This window comes from Gobio gobio, assembly GCF_949357685.1.
Source record: "Gobio gobio genome assembly, chromosome: 21".
In the NCBI taxonomy this organism is placed as follows: Eukaryota; Metazoa; Chordata; class Actinopteri; order Cypriniformes; family Gobionidae; genus Gobio; species Gobio gobio.
The window spans coordinates 26,224,835-26,244,325 of NC_137117.1; the positions used below are offsets into that span (position 1 = coordinate 26,224,835).

The 19,491-nt window shown below is 38.4% G+C and overlaps 1 protein-coding gene across 2 annotated transcripts in view; it reads left to right on the forward strand.

The window, feature by feature from the left end:
* phc2a (polyhomeotic homolog 2a) overlaps window positions 1-19,491 on the forward strand; it is a 51,137-nt gene that overhangs the window by 20,702 nt on the left and 10,944 nt on the right. Inside the window, exons 2-8 of one of the 2 annotated variants that reach the window (XM_079803557.1) lie at window positions 482-598; window positions 4,985-5,216; window positions 7,380-7,511; window positions 9,230-9,307; window positions 9,554-9,715; window positions 10,618-10,770; window positions 10,872-11,184. In XM_079803557.1, coding sequence (XP_079659683.1) covers window positions 5,049-5,216; window positions 7,380-7,511; window positions 9,230-9,307; window positions 9,554-9,715; window positions 10,618-10,770; window positions 10,872-11,184 — 1,006 coding nt within the window. In that variant the 5' untranslated portion in view covers window positions 482-598; window positions 4,985-5,048. The remainder of the gene's footprint in view (window positions 1-481; window positions 599-4,984; window positions 5,217-7,379; window positions 7,512-9,229; window positions 9,308-9,553; window positions 9,716-10,617; window positions 10,771-10,871; window positions 11,185-19,491) is intronic. The other variant, XM_079803558.1, reaches the window with a different exon arrangement.

Genomic DNA, 19,491 nt, shown 5'->3' on the forward strand with positions numbered 1-19,491 from the left:
CAAATAGAGGACGAGTCTCTCTTTTCAGGTAATGGAGAATGGAGTGTATTAAGCTTTTATATGTCCTTGAAAGATTCCACATGTAATGGAAGGTTAAGTAGGATCAAACTAATTCCACAAATGTATTCTGATGACTTCAACATCTAGAGTTATAATAGAACAACTCACTGTGGTACTCATATGGTACTTTTTTTTTTCTCTTAATGTGCACCCAAACAAGCGCAAATAACTTTAACTTTAGCCTTCTGAATGTGTTAGACATATAACAGCAGGTGTATTGCACTACAGAAGAGGATCTCTCCCATTTGGTCTTTGTGTATCAGCAGCCTTGCGTTGGTCTAGCTGTTCCTCGGCTGAGTAAAAGAAGTGTGGCCAGGTTTATTTTGACCAACAAGTGTCCTCCCAGCCCCCAAGAAGAAGACCCCACCTTATTTCCCCTTGCAGCAGCCTTTGATGTGTGTTTGTTTAATGACATTATTAGGTCTCATTCATCTGTGATGGGAGGAGTTCTGGTCCAGAGAAGAGTCAGAGGTTGGATTCTCCTCGCTGCTAGTTGAATCCTGTCACAAGTTGTGGTGGAAGCTGTCAGACTATCTGAGTAAGTACAGTGCAACTGATTCGCTGTGAACTGCTTTTGCAACATTTTAAGATTCGATTTTAGTTACCTCCTAACAATTTTATTCTCTACATCCATGAGTTAATGAATCAGCTGCAGTTATAATGTTAGTGGAATATTCCCAGCTAACAATTTTATGTTGAAAGGGGCAGTTCACACAAAACGCGTTTTTGCATTCCACTGTGACAATTTTTTAAATTGTTTTTCTATGTAAGCATGCGCTAGGCGGACATATTTGATGGGTGTGCTAGTTTCTCGCATGTTTTGCAGTGTCTCACACTTGACATAGCACTCAAAAAATTTAAGAAGTTAAACTTTTTTTTTATTTTTTTAAATGAGACATGCATGCATTTTCTGTGAGTAGTCCCTAAGAGTGTTTTCCTTAAATTCCCATTAATTTATAAAAAGATTATTTATGAACATTCATTTTTCCATTCGTTTTAGGGATGTTAAAAAATGTTTTTCTAAATGTTTAACAAACACATAACTTTCTGAAATAATGTTTTCATAAGTTATTCAGAACGTTAGGAAAACATTCTTAAAACATTTCGGCATTACAAATGGACGCTCATATATTAAAGGATTAGTTCACTTTCAAATAAACTTTTGCTTATAATTTACTCACCCCCTTGTCATCCAAGATATCCATGTCTTTCTGTCTTCAGTCGAAAAGAAATGAAGATTTTTGATTATCTTGAAATCTTTTCATCAAAAATCTTCATTTCTTTTCGACTGAAGACAGAAAGACATGGATATCTTGGATGACAAGGGGGTGAGTAAATTATAAGCAAAAGTTTATTTGAAAGTGAACTAATCCTTAGTCTTTTACTGTAGATGATTCATTATCACAATGCTCAAACTGGCCCATGGTAATGATACCCTAAAAAAATTTTTTTTTAAAGCCTGCTGAAAGAACTTACTGGAAGAATGTTTTGTTAGTAACTTTGAGATGACATTTACAGAACATTAGCCATAGTTCTGTCATTTCAAGTGCAGATTTTTTTTTTGTTGGCATACTAACCGGCTTGTCACATGCCTGACTACCTCTAAATCAGAAACAATCACCATTTCAAGTGTGTTACCAAATGCATTCCAAAGACACAAAAACTGTTTTACCTGAGTGGAAATCAAAGCATCAATTATGCTTTCAGCAGAGATCAGCCTGTTGATACATCTGTTATGGTCCATGAGATCCCCAGATGGATCAAAGCCTAGGGCTGCCTCTGGTGCTGATGTCATGACTGCGTTATGTTGTTCCAGCCATTCAGTCTTCACATTTGTTCAGAGCTACTGGAGCTGGTGTGGGCATGTGGATCATAAAAGAACTGAGGCCTGCCATTCTGAGAGGTGTTACAGAAAGGCAGTCAAGAACCGCGAAACGTCCAACAAACTGTGAAGCTGTCACTTTCAGTGAGAATTCAAAATATGAGTATTTAGTGGTGAAAAGGACCTGTCTGCACGGATTAAATCCTGATCCTGTCAGATGGGACTCAATGTGAGAGTGACATGGATATTTATTGCAGGATGTTTAACACAGCAATCCACTAAAGTTTATTGGAAACAGGTGTAAGTCTGTGATTGATTCCACGGCGATCTCCCCTCAGGGTAGCGGAGAGCTGGGTTATTTGCATGTAGTCTGAGTGAATCTGTTCGTAGCTTTGGAAGTAGAAATGATCATGCTCATTTCCCATATATTTAAATTTAGATGACCTTTGCCGTCATCCAACACTTAACTTAATCTTTAAAATCACTAATTTAATAATACTGTTAAATGTAATTTGTAGCAAATCTCAAAATGAATGCCTATTTTTCATACTGTACATTATAATGTTGTGGTGGTTAAATTCACTTGGTTGATTTTAGTTTTTAGCGTTTTATTTTTAATCAATTTAGTTAAAATAGAATAGAAAAGTAATCAGCCGCCAATAGGAATAAAATAATAAATGCCTTTTCAGGAAGGATCAGAATTTTAGTATTGCACATCCCTTTAAATTTGAATTAAACTATTAGGCCTAACTTATATAATTTGTGATAAAAAAAAAAACAGGCCTAGAGCGCTAAATATAGTTTCACACACAGTGACAATGGCATTTTATAATCGAAATTAAACATTTACCTTTTAAAATTCACAACTGCAGTTTCTGTAAAAAATGTCTGTAAACAGAACCACACTTGACCACCAGTTATCTTGTCACTGTGAGCTTCTGACTGCAAAGAACACGTGTGTCCCGTGTTTCATGTGTGGTTTTAATAACCGTTAATAACTCACAGAGACAGGGATATAAACTGTAGTGTCATTCGACGATTTTAGATCCAGTCGCTGTCCTGAGCTGCTCCCATCAGTATTGTGGCCCATGCTGCCTGCACTACTAACTCAATAAAATGCATTCAAAGCCGTTCATTAAGATTTGACAGATGAACGCCGCCATATTTACTTTAGTCACTGTCGCTATGGTTACAGTTTGCGGCTATCGTTCTCATTTTTCATTTGGCAGGTTGGGAACACTTTACATTATAGTTCATTACTGCTATGTTCTTATCTCCTAGAGCAGTACTTACTGACAAGTTGACTTATAAAGAGGTTGTAATGATGTTAAAAAGAGGTGGGTAAAGCGTTATTAAAGGTACAATGACATGAAAATTGACTATTCTAGAAAATCAGATGTGTATCAATATAATATTGGATCAATGCATTAGGTCTTAAAGTGACAACAGCCTAATAAACATGTTGTCCTTAAAGGGTGACTTAAATTAAGTCATCATTTACTCACCCTGGTGTTGTTTAGTGGCGTGTACCCTTCTTTCTTTTTCGGACCACAAAAGGAAATTTTTACAAATAAATTTCCCGCACGCTTATGCAAATAATAGCAGTGCATAGCAAACAGCATCAAGCTTTTAAAACAAGATGCAAAAATATCACAGAATGTTAAATGTGTCGTATATTCCAAGTGTTATGGGGGTATCCTATAGGGTTGGGTTAAAACATTTTTATGTAGGCTATTGTTTAAAGGAAATTCTGACCTTGGCCATTGGTCTTCTGTGCATGGCTGAGCGACGTGCACTGCATTTACTCTGGCTCTGACACGCCCAGAAAAAGCACACAAGTTGTGAGCCTCAGTCAAGACTAAGGAAACTGCAACATGAAATACAATCTATGTACTTTCTGCTCTGAGATGAATATATCCATTGTGTTCGTCTCAACAAGAAATGATTGCGTTCACTTCTGTCTCCTGTCATTCTGACTGACAACCGGAGTTCCGGTCTGGAGATATTCAACTCTGTGAATAAAGTTCAAAGATAAGCTAAGCAACCATGCATAGAAGCCAGTGTCAGGATTTTCTTTAAATAATAAGCTACATTAAAAAAAAATTTTTAACCGAACTCTATCATAGCCTACACCGGCACCCCCAGAAAAAGTGGGACATATGACACGTGATGCATGGGATCGTTTTGTGATGCTTTTGCATATTTTTTTAAAGCTTGATGCTGGTTGCTATTCACTACCATTATATGGACAAGCTTTTGTGCTCCTTTTGTGGTCTGAAAAGAAAGAATGACATATTGCATTCAACACCGGGGTGAGTAGACTAAATGATGACTTAATTTTCATTTTAGGGTGAACCATCCCTTTAATGTTAATCAAACCACAAAAGAAAAGAGAACACAACTGTTCCTGAGTGAATGGTTAATCTAGCTATATTTAATTCATACAGTGAAGATTGTGCAGTGTTTTCTTTTACATTTGATTATTCAATTTCTGTAGTATTCTTTTTACTGTTAAATAGACCGCATTGCCTTGCCCTTAACGGAGTGTCTATTTACACCAAGTGCAAATAGTGCATTGTTGGCAAGTGCTATTTGCACTAGCTCCGCCTAACAATGCCTGGTTGGGCCAAACAAGATGAAAAAAAAGACACACATATTTCAAAGTCCTCAGTGGTCTAGTCAGTAAAGTGTAAGACTCAAGGATCTAGGTTTTGATGCTGGTTCGAATCTGCCTTTTGCAGACTTCGCTCTTCTCCCTTTTCCCATCACATATCACATTGGAAAGGCATTTACTTTCAATAAAGATAAATAAAATGTTCTAAAAGTGGAGATAAAGTGCCTAACAAAATGTTTAATAATAATAAAAGTATTTTATTTTGTAGGATTAGGGGGGCTTTTAATGTCCCATTAAGGTAGCATCCATTTAATAATTTTAATAAAAATAATAATTTACACTCTGTTATTATTGCATCCTGTTAATGTACTGAGGTGCAAATAGTATGTATCTGTCAAAATAAAGTATAAATAGCATCTAATTACTATTTACACATATTGCAGAATAAAGAACAGCTTTCAATGTTGTTGCTGTTCTGTCTTTCTCAGCTGGAGGGGAGTGTGAAGGATCGACAGTAGCCGTGGATCGGGCACAGGCAGGCGGAGGCTCCCTATGGAGAAGGAGCAGGGCAGCATGGCCTCCAGTGCCAGTGCCACCATCCCCAGCACCACCTCAGCCTCCACCACCAGCAGCAGCGCCATATCAAACTCCTCCAGCAGACAACAGGCTGTGCCTCAGATATCAGTCTATGGAGGAATCACGGACAGACAGACCGTTCAGGTAGAAAGAAATCTCAGTCAAAGTCAGTCTATTGCGAGCCCTTCATATGCCCCATAAATTTGCATTATCCTCTGGCGCCATCTACAGACAGCAACCACGTCTAAAATCTATCAACATGAGGATCTTTCATCATTAATGTGGTGCTCTTCTTTTGTCACATCTGTATTTTGTGATGTGTATTTAGTAACACAGTATGTTTGAACAAATCTAAAATATTTGAGTGCAATATAGTAGACTTTTATTCTCCAGTATCCTTGAATACTCTCAGTGATAGTCTAGAACTCTATGAATCAGAGTGAGTCCACAGCTGACCAGCAGTGATTGGCTGCACAGAACAGGACCTCTGATGTCGGCTAAATTTGAATGGTAGTATGGGCTACCACTGAGTACATGGTCAGTAAGAATCCAGATTTTCAAGAGAGCTCAACATTTCATCTTCACAGGGTAAAATATATTTTCTTTTAGCAGTAGGTACATTTTTAAACATATTGATATTATATTGGACAATGCAACCATGCTTCTTAATAAGAACGTGGATATGTTGATCTGTTTTCTTTTTAGATTTGTTTTAAGAATACCTATCCCCAATCTGATTTAAGGAACAATAATTTCTTTATTTAGTCCTTATTTACTGAGCAAGATGTCTGTCAAGTAGTTATTGTATTAAGTAACAATGAGCAATATACTGTATTTTACAGCATTTATGAATCTTTGTTTATGGTAGTTAATAGAAAAACTGTTGTTCATGTAACTAATGTACAACATTTGATTTGAGAAATGTTGTAGTAAATGTTGAAATTAAGATATTAACTAAGGTTAATAAATGCTGTAGAATCATTGTTCATTGTAAGTTCTTGTTAACTAATGTGGTAACTAATTTTGTGTAACTAACTTAATGTGTGTAACAAATGGAAAATAATGAAACCCTATTGTAAAGTGTTACCATTATCATTAAATCATTATGATTAAAATTATTCTATTAATTAAGGATGAAAAAATTATTTATGAGGATAGGAACATGAGATAGACAAATCTCTAGAAAATTCTTATTCTCTAGAAAAAAATTATTAAAATTGGTGACACATTTTTTCCTGGAGAAAAAAATCAAGACAAAAATACTGATTGAGAATTTTATTTTTGCAATGTAAAACAATTAGCTGCCTGTTACCAAGTTTAATTTATCTGTTTAGCCAAGGATTTTATCCAAATGTCTAATAAATGCAAATAATTCAACCAGCGATAGCTGAAACAGAGAATACAATAAAAACAGTGGTCCAACAATTTGAGTACTACAGTCAAACCAAAAATTATTCAGACACCAGATTTATTTTTTTACTAGTGAGTGCAGTTAATTTATGTAAGTGAGGAGAGCAAAATAAAGTAAACTGTGACATATTATACCCAAAAATTATTCATGCAGTGGACTACCAGTAAAATTGATAAAAAACTTGGGACCAAAATTATTAGACACTTTGACCTGACCTTGTTTTTTCTTTAATTGTTAATGCAACATTTTACACCACAGACTGAACAAAAGTAAGCACTGCTTGATTATTGGTTGACCAAAATTGGTATTATGTAATTGTGTACTTAAATTTAACAGCTGATTGGTTGATTGTAATCCATTACATACCTTTCTATCAAAGTTACCTTATCTTAAGATGAATTTGTTCTGACACAGTTTAACTCTGAGTTCTTGTCATATTTTATTACCATTTTCTAAACTATTGTGAATAAACTGTGATAGTGAGAGAAAATGTTGAAGGTATCTGAATACATTTTGGTCTGACTGTAGAATAATACAAAAAAGGGTTCATTCTCAAACTGATTAACCCTGACGACAGTGTGTACAGATCATGTTAGGTGGGATAATTTAGCTCTAAAGGGAATGTCATGCTGTCAGGCTGCTGTGATGGATGGCACTGACCCCACATGCCAAATCATGACTCAGGCATGCAGCCGTGCTGGAGCGCACCCAGTGAACCTCTATGTTTACAAACGGGACACTGCATTCTTTCTTTCTGCATAGAACATTATGTTCTGGTTACACATGATACAATGAGAAGCGTTTTCTTTACACCTCTGTGGTGTAAAATACATCATAAATAATATGTGCCCTTGAGAACTTGGTAAATTGTCCCATCCCGTCTCATCTTGCTCCAGGTCATCCAGCAGGCCTTGAACAGGCAGCCCAGCACAGCGGCAGCTCACTATCTACAGCAGATGTATGCAGCTCAACAACAACACCTCATGCTACAGACCGCAGCACTACAGCAACAGCACCTGAGTCTGCAGGTGGGCATACATGCCATAGGCATATACATTTACAGTGGGCCCCAACAGCCATTACAAATGATTTGCTTTAATGACAGCTGCACCCGAGCTGCATGAACTCCGTCAGTTTGTGTAAAATCTAATGATCATTTTTTCTGGGATGATTTGAGAATGAAATAAAGAACATCTGACCATTTGTACAATATTTACATGATCAGTGCCACAAATGTGTCTTATATATTTTTTAAATCTTTCTATTTATTTCCAGTTTTAAATGTGCATCCTTTAAATGCCTGCTCTAGCTTATTGGCAATGCATAATTTATGCTGGTACATTATATTTCCTCGAAATTATACTATTTGTATCTGAAGATAGTCAGGTAGTGGTTAAAATACAATACTGTGTGAAGATAAAGAAATTGGATTAAAGCACATGCAGTCTAATGAAAATCACATATGGTTCTTTACGGATTGCGCAGTGAGTAACTCATGTGCAGGGTCATTCATCTCTTCTGACAAGTATTGATGTGGGATTCCTTGCAATGGCCAGAGGCGTGTTTTGCATCGTTTAACAAAAAGAGCCACATCTTGTGGATATTTGAGGAAACCAAGTGGAACAAGCAATTCTTAACTATAAGAAACTATTTGATCCATACTTTTGGTCAGCATGTCAAGCTTGGCTTCAATTGTTTTTTGAGTGGCTTATTGCTGTGAATTAAAGAACTAAAGTCAACTAAACCATTGGTAAGTGAACAATTGACAGTTAGGTTATGTGAGGGTTTCAACTTGAAATTAATTTTTGACATTTTTGTCAAAATGTTTGACATTGGTATAATATCACAGTCACAGATTTATGTGAATTGATCATAAAAACAAACCAATTATTACCACAAACATCTCAAAATTCATTAGATACATTGCTAATGCTGTTAATTTTTCACCTGAAATGATGTCAGTTCCTGTAGGATGATGTCATTACGAAACTAGTATGCAATAAAGGAATGTTGCAAAAGAATGGAAAGTAAAATTGAGAACACTGGGGAAAGCTATAAAATATTTACCAATTTGAACAAGATTTCCAAGAAAACACGTTTTATTTATTTTTATTTTTATTTTATAAACATTTTGATTAGAAAATGGGAAAAAAAGAAACACGTGGAATATTTCTTAATAGATAGGCAATATTTCATGTTAGTTAATTAGTAGAAGTGTAAAAATGGCAACATGTGCTCAAACCAAAAGTAGTGAAATGATTTAAAATTCACTTATCCCCTATGTTCACTCAATTGTGATGCTGTGAGATCTAAAATATATATTTTTTACTACTGTTGAATACTAAAGACCCTTGATAGGTACTTGCTGAGAGTGCCCTGAATAGATAGACTGCATCTGCACAAATAATTTATTTGGAAACAGTTAACAAATAATGACTTTTGTGTATTTTTAAAGATTAAACATAATTTGGATCCACAGAATGGAGATCCCTTTGGGGAGTACAGTAGAGTTGAATGTATTGTGTGGTTGTATTGTAGTGTTGAGTGGCAGGCTTTTCACACTGTGCTGTGGGAACAAGGGATCTGTTTCCTTCCTCCCTCTCTCTCTCTCTCTCTCTCTCTCTTGCTCAGTGCTGTTGTTATTGATTAATGAGTGCTGGGTTTGACTTGTGACCTATCTCTGTGTCCTTCCCTCTTTCACCATCTCTCTCTCTCTTTCTCTCTGGCATTCACTCATTCCCCATAGGCTAGTATAGTGGCAGGAAGACAAAGCTGTAATCGGAATGGCACTACATCCCAGCAGACTGTGGCCTCCCAAACCACTGTAAGTATTATTAATCCTGACATTGATATCTCACTCAACAAGTCTGCAGTCCTACAGAAAAGAATGGCAGTTGGTTTTACTTACATATAACCACTTTTTTATATATATACATGTACATATTGGTGGCTTCCTTAACTCTTGGCTGAATGTGATAATTGGTAACACATTGGTTAAGAATATGATTTATTATTTTGACAACCACCTCTCAATATCATATGGTGTTAAGATTTTTCCTTGTGGAAACAGATAAACCTGGCCACATCTCCAGCGGCAGCTCATTTGATCAGCCGAGCCCAGAGCGGGAGCTCTGTTCCGGTCTGCATTGCTCAACAGGCCGTTCTGCTGGGAAACTCCTCCACACCCACACTCACCGCCAGCCAAGCACAGATGTATTTACGAGCTCAGATGGTAAATCCTCTTACACACGCTAAACCACATTTACAAATGTGCTTTCTAAATAAAGACTTTTAATGTTTTTACATAATGAACACTGGAGGATGATGTTATTAAGAAACTAGCTTAAGGAATACTGTAAAAGGATGATAAGTGATATTGAGAACACTGGAGAAAATTTGAACCATGGTTCCAAGATAAGATGTTTTGTTTAAAACATTTTGATTAGAGAAATGGAAAATAGAAGAGACACCTGTAATATATTAATAAATTGCCAGTGTTTCATGTTAGTTAGTCTTTTTAGGCAAGCATATGATTTATTTTTGTGTAGAATTGTGGAGTGGTCCCATTTCAAATTCTATATTGTATAAATGGATCATTTTGGTTCCCTAATGACAGTGCTTACTGTAGTGTTGGTTATAAACACAGTCAAATGCACAGATACCGGATATTCTTCTCTAAGATTTCCTCATGAATAAATCGTATTTTTCTTGAAATGGAAAAAATAATTGGCCTTTTGGCATTGTCTGTGTATGTGTGTTTGTGTGTGTGTGTGTGTTTGTGTGTGTGTGTGTGTGTGTGTGTTGTATTCATACTTGCCATCTTACAACATTGTTTTCATTTGGATTTTAAATGTGGCACAGCTGCAGCTCTTTCAAAAAACCCAATAAGAGTCAGGATGGTGACCAAAATGTTTTCACTGGCACATCAACTCTATTTCCTCTAAAACAGTTTTTGGCTAGGAACTGATTAGCAGTAAATGAGCTGTTTGAGATCTGCCAGAATTTGAAATGAAGTCCTTTCAGCACTATAACAGCTAAAATGGCTCAAGTGCTCTCTCTGATGTCAAATTTGATAGCCTAGTCAATGTGATTCATACATTCAGATTAAGCAACCATTTTTGGTGTGATTTCCAGGCACAGCAAAATAATCTTGTGCAAGTTGCTAGAAGCCTAGGACGAGCTGTTCCTTTGTCCCCCCAGCTTATCTTCACCCCAACTGGCTCCGTCACAGCAGTTCAGCCAGAAGCTACTCCTCTGTCAATCAATACGTCGCCCATCAGTGGACAGGTAAGCTTAACATACACCAGCCTGACTTACAGTACATCTATACCACTATATCATGTTTTTTGGTTGCCACACCAAATTCACTTTTATCTCTCTCTGCTTAGGTGCAGAACTTGGCTCTTCGAGGCCAGCAGGGGGTGCTCACTTCCTCCCTTTCGCAGTCTCAGTTACAGAGCCTAAATGTGAAACAGTCCCCTGCGGCGTCAGCGCAGATTTCTTTACCTAGCCAGCCAGTGGCTCGACTGAAGAGTCCTGGAGCGGAGCCGAATCCTCAGGGAGCTGCTGCAAAGGGCAGTCCTGCAGAAACGTCCTCAGAGACTGTGGGAAAAAATGACAAAACCAGTGACCTCACAACACGGGAGCTGAACGTGTGTTCCAATGTGACCTCAGTGTCGGGCCATCCTCTCCTCAGCACAGGTAGGCCATCACTGTGCGGTTGCTGTGTGCTTTTTTCTCTTGTAAAAAGGGTTATTATAGTTAACAAAAACTAAAACCATAAAAAAAAATTCTTTACTTGTAATAAAATTAATTTGAGCTGAAATAAATAAATATATATTTTTCATAAAAACAGCTAGGAAGCCAAGGAAGGCAACATTCTAATTTCTATTTAGTTTAACTTGATGCACTAAAATAACTAAAACTAAAATAAAATTACTAAAAACTAGACATTTAAATAACTTTTAAAAAGGACATTTAATAACAATGACAAAAACACAACAAAATTATTAAAACTTTAAAATTAAATTGAAAACAGAAAATTTAAAAACTAATTCAAAATATTAAAGCTGCAGTACATTTTTTTTGGTTAAAAATGATCCAAAAATCAATTTGAGCATGTAAATAACCAGCCAGTTTTCAAAACTATGTCCTTACCATAGCCTGATTCACAAGGTAAGCTTGTAATGTGTTATAATTTGAGTGGTACTGGCAGCTTTCCACAGGATACTCGAGCACTACACCAGTGCAGTGACTGACAGCCAGCCTCCTCAAAACATTAGATTAATCCGCCCTGAGAAGCCATGATGATGCACAACCCACGTAAAGATGAAAGTTCCGCAAATAACTGCAATTGCAGGTTTCAAACAGCGATGAAGACAAAGAGGCAAAACTTACGGACCGCAGCTTTAATAAAAACTGTTATAGTTTCTATTTTATGCAAATTTTGGCATATCACATAAAAAACGCTAGATGGAAATGCCAATATGCGTATAAATTCTAAAAACGCGCATAGAAAAATACAGCAATTAATTGGGGGAGATTTTTTTTACCCAATAAGAAGACTCAAGCTCATAAACCACGATGGAAACACATTTACGGAACAAATCTCTCGATGTGTAACAAAAAACACACGTGACTTTGCCTCAACAGTGGATGTGATTGGAACGGACCAATTTCATTGCCAGCATCTCAAATGTTGGTTTGATCATCTGATGCCTGATCTGTCTTTAAAATCATTTGGTTTAAATCCCTCCCAGAAGTGTCTCACATGATTGCGTTAACGACAGATTTATTATTGGATTACCTTTTTTTTTTTTTTTTTACAGTATGTGTACTTAGAGTGTAGTTAGCCAAGAAACAACGAGTAATATAAGGTTATGGTTAGGTTTAGGGGTAAGTTCAGGGTTATTACCTAGCTATAATCCAGTTATTGCAATTGCTATAATAAGTACATAGTATGTACATGCAGAACCGGACTGTAAAATAAAGTGCTACTTATTATTGCGTTTCGTCTGCATGTATTGCATCTGTCATTCATGAAATAACACTGGTCTTAAAGGAACATGCCACTATTTTTAAAAATAGAGTTAAACAGTTGAGTTTTACCGTTTTCAAATCCATTCAGCCGATTTCCTGGTCTGGCGGTAGCACTTTTAGCATAGCTTAGCACAGATAATTTAATCGGATTAGACCGTTAGCTTCTCGCTCAAAAAATGACCAACGAGTTACGATATTTTTATCGGAAAATGAAAAGTTGCGATTTTCTAGGCCGATATGGCGAGGAACTATACTCTCATTCCGTAATAATCAAGGAACTTTCCTCCCGTACCATGGGCGCGGCAGGCGCAATGATATTACGCAGCGCCTGAACATAGTCCCCAGCTACGTCATTTATAACGTGACCGGTACTAAGTTTGTGTAGTTGCAGAGTTGTAGCCGGCAAATTAGGTAGTGGATTTACCTGGGCGATTAGCCATGGTTCTGTGTGTTGTAAAGGTTAGAATCTGCTCTCCTCCTCCCTTCTGCCCCAGTCTGTTCAGCCACACTTTCTTTCCTTTCACGTTCCAAAAGGTCATCTTCAGTGTATTCCGGTTCAAATAGATATGGTTCACGATCTGCACCAAAGTAAATATCTTTTGAATCGTCTCTCATAAATGTCTCCATGGTTACAAGGCACGCTCCCTGTGCAAGCAGGTTGTCACGTTGGTTATGTTGACGGAAGTTAGCCTATATTCATGCGCTGCGTAATATCATTGCGCCGCTGCACCCATGGTACGGCAGCACAGTTCCTTGATTATTACACAGGAATGAGAATATAGTTCCTAGACATATCGTCCTAGAAAATCGCAACTTTTCATTTTTCCTTCGGTCTTAGTACAAGATGTAACTACAGAAGAGTCAAGTTTTAAATAGGAAAAATATCGAAATTCTTTGGTAATTTTTTTTAACGGGATGCTAACGGCCTAATCCGATTCATTGATCTATGCTAAGCTATGCTAGAAGTGCTACCGCCAGACCCGGAGATTGGCTGAATGGATTCGAAAACGGTAAAACTCAACTGTTTAACTCGCAAGTTGTAAAATTAGCCTATTTTCAAAAATAGTGGCGTGTTCCTTTAACAGCAGCGAGGGGAGGATCCAGTGAAAGTGTACCGTCTCGATTATCTCACTAATGGAGGAGTGAAAGCAACAAGTGAGAGGGACATCTGGCCTTGAGCATTAAACAGGGTGTTGGGTTGCTGTGGCATTGGTCTTGAGGTGCACACTGGGCGGCAGTGTTTCATGATAGCACACCTGCTTTGTGTGCATTTGTGGCCGGTGGGATTCTCTTTTTGTTTTGTGCCCTACAAAGCCAGGCTTCTCTGAAAGGATATCCTTTATCACTGAGACAGATGTACAGCCTTTTTGTCTCAATGACACAATTTGCCCCACATGCTAGTTAAGTGAGATGCTGGTAAAGTGGTCCCTGAATATCTGCCATTCGTTTAGTAATATACACCAACAATTTATTTATCAACATTACTGAATTGCTTTCTCAGTACTTTATGTTATATGTCAATGGTAAGCAATTATTGAGTCATTATACCTATGGATACATTATATACTGGTGCCATATTTTTTTTATTATTATTATTTATCAGCATCGTTCAACAGTGGATACTTATTTGAACATGGCAATTTTCCCTAGTTTAACATTAAGATTATCTTTGCCGTCATTTAACACTCGCTTAAGTTAACCTTTTAAAACACTAATAATTTAATAACACTGTTAAATGTAATATTGTCTCAAAAAAATCTCAAAATGAATGTAATTTACATATACTGTACATTATAATGTTGTGATGCAAAATTGATTCATGTTTTGATTTTAATTTATGTAGATAAAATAATAGCATATCATTTTAATAGTCATTTTAATGTAATGTTTTAACCATAGGCTTTTAGAGGCTGACCCCACCGCATCCTGAATTTTATTTAATAAAAATAAAAAAACACCAAATCTTCCTTGGGTCAGAGGAAAACTATACATGTGTAGTTATTTGTTGTGGTATAAACAAAAAACACTGGTCTGCATGAACTAAACACAGAGATTTGGGAGTATAAATGGCTGTTCACTCAGGACACATCTGTGCTTTTTTATTTTTAAGTCTATGTATCAGACGGACGTCTTTGGCCATTCCATCCCATCTTGTTTTTTATTTTTTTTATTTTAGCATTTTGTTTCATGAACATAAGGGGCCAATCAAACAGAGCACTTTTGTTGCATCTAAAAATGCAAGACACAGGGTAGTGGAATAAAAAAAAAAACCACAACCTTGAGAAACGTTTTTCAACTTGTTTTAACTTGAGCGCTACATTTTTTTAAACGCAGTTATCAAGCGATGAAAGGCACAAGTGCAACAGTCAAACCCATTTGTTGCATGATGTTTACATAGAAAAACAATGGAAAAGCAGTGCAATGGAAAGCAAAAAAGCGTTCTGTGTGAAAGACAGCATGTCAAATTAAAATCAGTTACACATATAAAATCGCATCTTAAAAAAACAGTTTCATTCTCTTTTCAAACACAAGAATATGTCCTGTGTAAACGGCCCCTAAGAAAGACTTTTTTAAGCTTACATCAATATATTTAGCTTCTTGTTCTTCCATTTCTTGCCCATTAATCTCATAACGCATAATCCGCCACAGTCGTATTAATAGCAACAAGCCACACGGCAGGACAAGCCAAGCCTTCAGTTGACCACTACACTCCGATACAAATGGAAACCACAAGTGGGCTAATGTGTTATTTGTGGGTGTGGGTTTCTATGTATGTGGTAAGGTCCTGACCATTTCCTGTCATGAAAGCTTGACAGAGAGGGTTCAAGCTTCAATATACATCTAGAGACAAAGCCAAAGAAACCACTGGAGCAGCGAGAACGGTCAGTACTTACTGGCAACACCATCCATCAGTATGTTTTTCTTTACACACTCATTGCTTAACAGAGTTTCATGAACCTACAAATAGCAGTATGATAAGTGAATGCAGCACTGTTTAAACATCTGCATAGTTCCAGTAGCTCCTAAATGAAGACCTGTTATTATGGTACATTTTGGTTGATATACTATATTTAGAGAGGAAAGGTCTATGAAGAGATTGGCCACTCGCATTGGCCATGTTTTCTTCATGAGGAATTCATTAGACAAGAAAAGCACATAGCCAGGAGCATGAAACTCAAAGTATTTGGACCACAACTGGAGAGAAACCTAAGTAAGACCAGACCTTTCTTGGAGTGACCACTGCAGAATTGAAGTGTCTGGCCTCCATGAAGTGTTTTGATCAAGGTTGAGTTTGTGGACCCACAGATTCTTTGATCAGCTGTAATGAACAATGGTTAGGAGAGATTTTCCTTCAGAGACCAATAACGTCTGTACATGAGCAGAGAAACTCCCCTTAACTTTGGGACTATAATCAATAGTCGGTCATGGAGGGCCACTGCCCTGCAGAGTTTAGCTCCAACCCTAATCAAAGACACTTGAGCAAGTTAATCAAGGTCTTCAGAGTTACTATGTGAGTTTGATCAGTGTATGGATTCTAGAAACCCTGCCTTAGACTGACTTTTTTATGATTGTGGTGTGTCGTGTCAAGCCACTATGGCAGCGTTTTTTTAAGAGAATATGTCAAGTTCACACACAACGTGTTTTAAACTAAGTTTAAAAATGCAACGTGAAGTCTTGAGAATTTTATTTAGTTTAAATTATTTTCACTTTCACACAGTATCTTGAAAAGGGGCACATACTGTATATGTGAGACACTGAAAACAACAAAGATGCTAGTCTAGTGTATATTTACATAAAAACTTTTAAAAAGCAGAGCAGTGGGGAAAAAAATGCAAGATGTGGGGCATTGGAATGAAAAAACGCAAGGTCTAGAAATGTGTGTCATGCGAGATGCTGCAAAAGAAATTAGACATAAGTGGAACGGTCAAACATGTCCGTCTTTTGCCTGTTTACATAGGAAAAGGGAGGAAAAAGCAGAGCATTGTAATGCAGAACTGCCCCCAACAACGTTCTTTGATACTCCTCTGCAGCTTGCATGGTTTTTTTAACGCAAAATGTGTTTTGTGTGAACGATCCCTACATGCCTCATATTTCACTACAAATCAGTGAAGTTAAGGAAAATACTGTGAGTTTGGTCTTCATGTTCCACAATACAATAATTTCGATACTGTATTCTTTTTGTTTTCACATGTGTTTGAAGTAGCACTCAGTATTGAAGCTGGGTAAATGCTATCTTTAGCACTTATCCCTCAAAGGCCAGGAAGTTTTGCAGACATTTCTTTTATTGTCATATTGAACTGTGCTGAGAAAGGGCAGCAATTAATTATTTATCAACATGGGTGGAACTTAAACCAGAATGTGGTCTTCAATGCTCAAAGAAAGCCCTACATCTGTTGTTGCTATTCTATGAATGCTTTGAACTTAGCAGGATGTCGGGGGAGGGTGTGTCAATATGGTACACTATCTAATATTGTGTTCATTTTGACACTACAGAACACCACACAAATGATAAAAAAAACACTCCTACAGACACTTGTTTGCTTGGAGGAATTTGACATCAAGACCATGGCGTTTGATAGTTTGTCTTATCACAAGTTTTTTCTTCTCTGAGGGAAAGCATGGCGTGAGCATTATTACAAAAGAAAAAACTATTTCTCATCAATCTCAACAGTACTCCGTAACACACATTATTATCATGTAATATATAAGTGTGTGAACATTGTTCTAGCGGGTTTGTCTTGCTGACTTGAGATTAATGGGGTCATTTGGCTGAGTTCAACTTTAGGATCTGGAATGTCAACTGCAAGGTGTATAAAGCATAGCTCAACTCATCCACTCGTGAAGCACCATATGACCTTGATGAATCAGATTGCTCTAAATAACCTTCAGTTTGACATACTCTGACCGCATGTGCTGTGGGAACTCTAAGGAATGCCAGCCTAATTTGCGCAGGACCTTTAAATGCGCTGTGAGTCAATTTACAACGTTCATACTTTCAGGTCTTTTAGGCTGAACAATGAAGGACAGTTGCTTTGGACTTTTTATCCTAATTTGTGGAATTTTACTTGGACTTAAGCTTTTCACACTCCACTAGACCTCTGAAGGTGTGCTGTGGTATCTGACACCAAGATGTTAGCAGCAGATTCTTTAAATCCTGTAAGTTGTGAGGTGGGCCTCCATGGATCTGACTTGTTTGTTCAGCACATCCCACAGATGCTCGATTGGATTGAGATCTGGAAAATTTGGAGGCCAAAATTGTTGTGCTCCTCAAACCATTCTGAACCATTTTTTGCATTATCCTGCTGAAAGAGGCCACAGCCACCAGGGAATACCGTTTCCATGAAAGGGTGTTCAAGGTGTGCAACAATACTTAGGTAGGTGGTACATGTCAAAGTAACATCCTCATGGATGGCAGGATCCAAGGTTTCCCAGCAGAACATTGCCCAAAGCATCACACTGCCTCCGGTGGTTTGCCTTCTTCCCATAGTGCATCCTGGTGCCATGAGTTCCCCATGTAAGCGACGCACGTGATGTAAAAGAAAATGTGACTTATCAGATCAGGCCACCATCTTCTATTGCTCCATGGTCCAGTTCTAATGCTTGCGTGCTCACTGTTGGCGTTTTCGGTGGTGGACAGGGGGTCAGCACGGGCACCCTGACTGGTCTGCGGCTATGCAGCCCCATATGCAGCAAACTGCAATGTACTGTGTATTCTGACACCCTTCTATCAGAACCAGCATTAACTTTTTGAGCCATTTGAGCTACAGTAGCTTGTCTGTTTTATCGGAGATCGGAACACATGGGCCAGCCTTCACTCCCCAGCTGCATCAATGAGCCGCTTCTTGACCCTGTCGCCGGTTCACCACTGTTCCTTCCTTGGACCACTTTTTAAAGATACTGACCACTGCAGTCCGAGAACTGCAATTTGCAACTTTGGAGATGCTCTGACCCAGTCATCTAGCCATCACAATATGGCCCTTGTCAAACTTGCTCAAATATTTAAGCTTACCCATTTTTCCTGCTTCTAACTGTTACAGTCACTCAGGCAGGAAGGCAAGGACAGGCAAATACGTGACTCAAAAGAAGTTTACTGAAGAAGGTTACGAAATACAGGCAGGTACTAACACAATGCATAACGGTGACCAGACAAGGAGTGAATGAACAAGAGGTACTTAAATACAATGGGGCACCCTGGAGTCCTCGAGGCGGGAGCACCGGGACCTGACTGGCTGGGAAGCCTCCAGGGTGGTGCCAGTGTTCGGGAGACCATGGCGGGTCAGGAGCCCCACCCACATGTGTCCCACCCACCTGTGTATGCCAAACGCTTCAAGGGCTGGAGCGGGCTCGAGGAGGCTTGGAGCGGGCTCATGGAGGCTTGGAGCGGAATCCTGGAGACTGGGAGCTGGGACGTGGAAGCCTGGAGCGGAATCCAGGAGACTTGAAGCAAGCTCATGGAGACTTAGAGAGGGCTCAGGGAGACTTGGAGCGGCTGGTTCTGTCCAGAATCTATGAGCCAGCCGTCACTCGCTGGCTCGTTGAGGGCAGTGGCCACCTCGGCAGGGATGGTCCCAGTGAAATGGCATGTGGAGGGCTCTGGTATCGGGTGAGCTGGAAAGTCTGCTGGCTTGCGGGGATGGACTGGATGGCGATGCCTGGTGATGCTCTCGTCGACCGCATCAACCAGGAAATCAGAACCATGGAGCATGAGGACATAATTTATAAAGTCTGCTACAAACTTATTGCAAATCTCAGGAGACAACAATAGAACAAACAAATCATCATCCAGTCCATCCCGAAAACACGCATTGACCATCGGATTGTTCCAGCTCACCAGGTGGGAGTACTCTAGAAATTCCTCCACATACCTTTCCAGCTGACGACCACCTTGCTGGATGTTCAAGAGGTCCATTTCTGCCATCTTCGGTTTTGGTCTGGTCATCTGTAACAATCACTCAAGCAGGAAGGCAA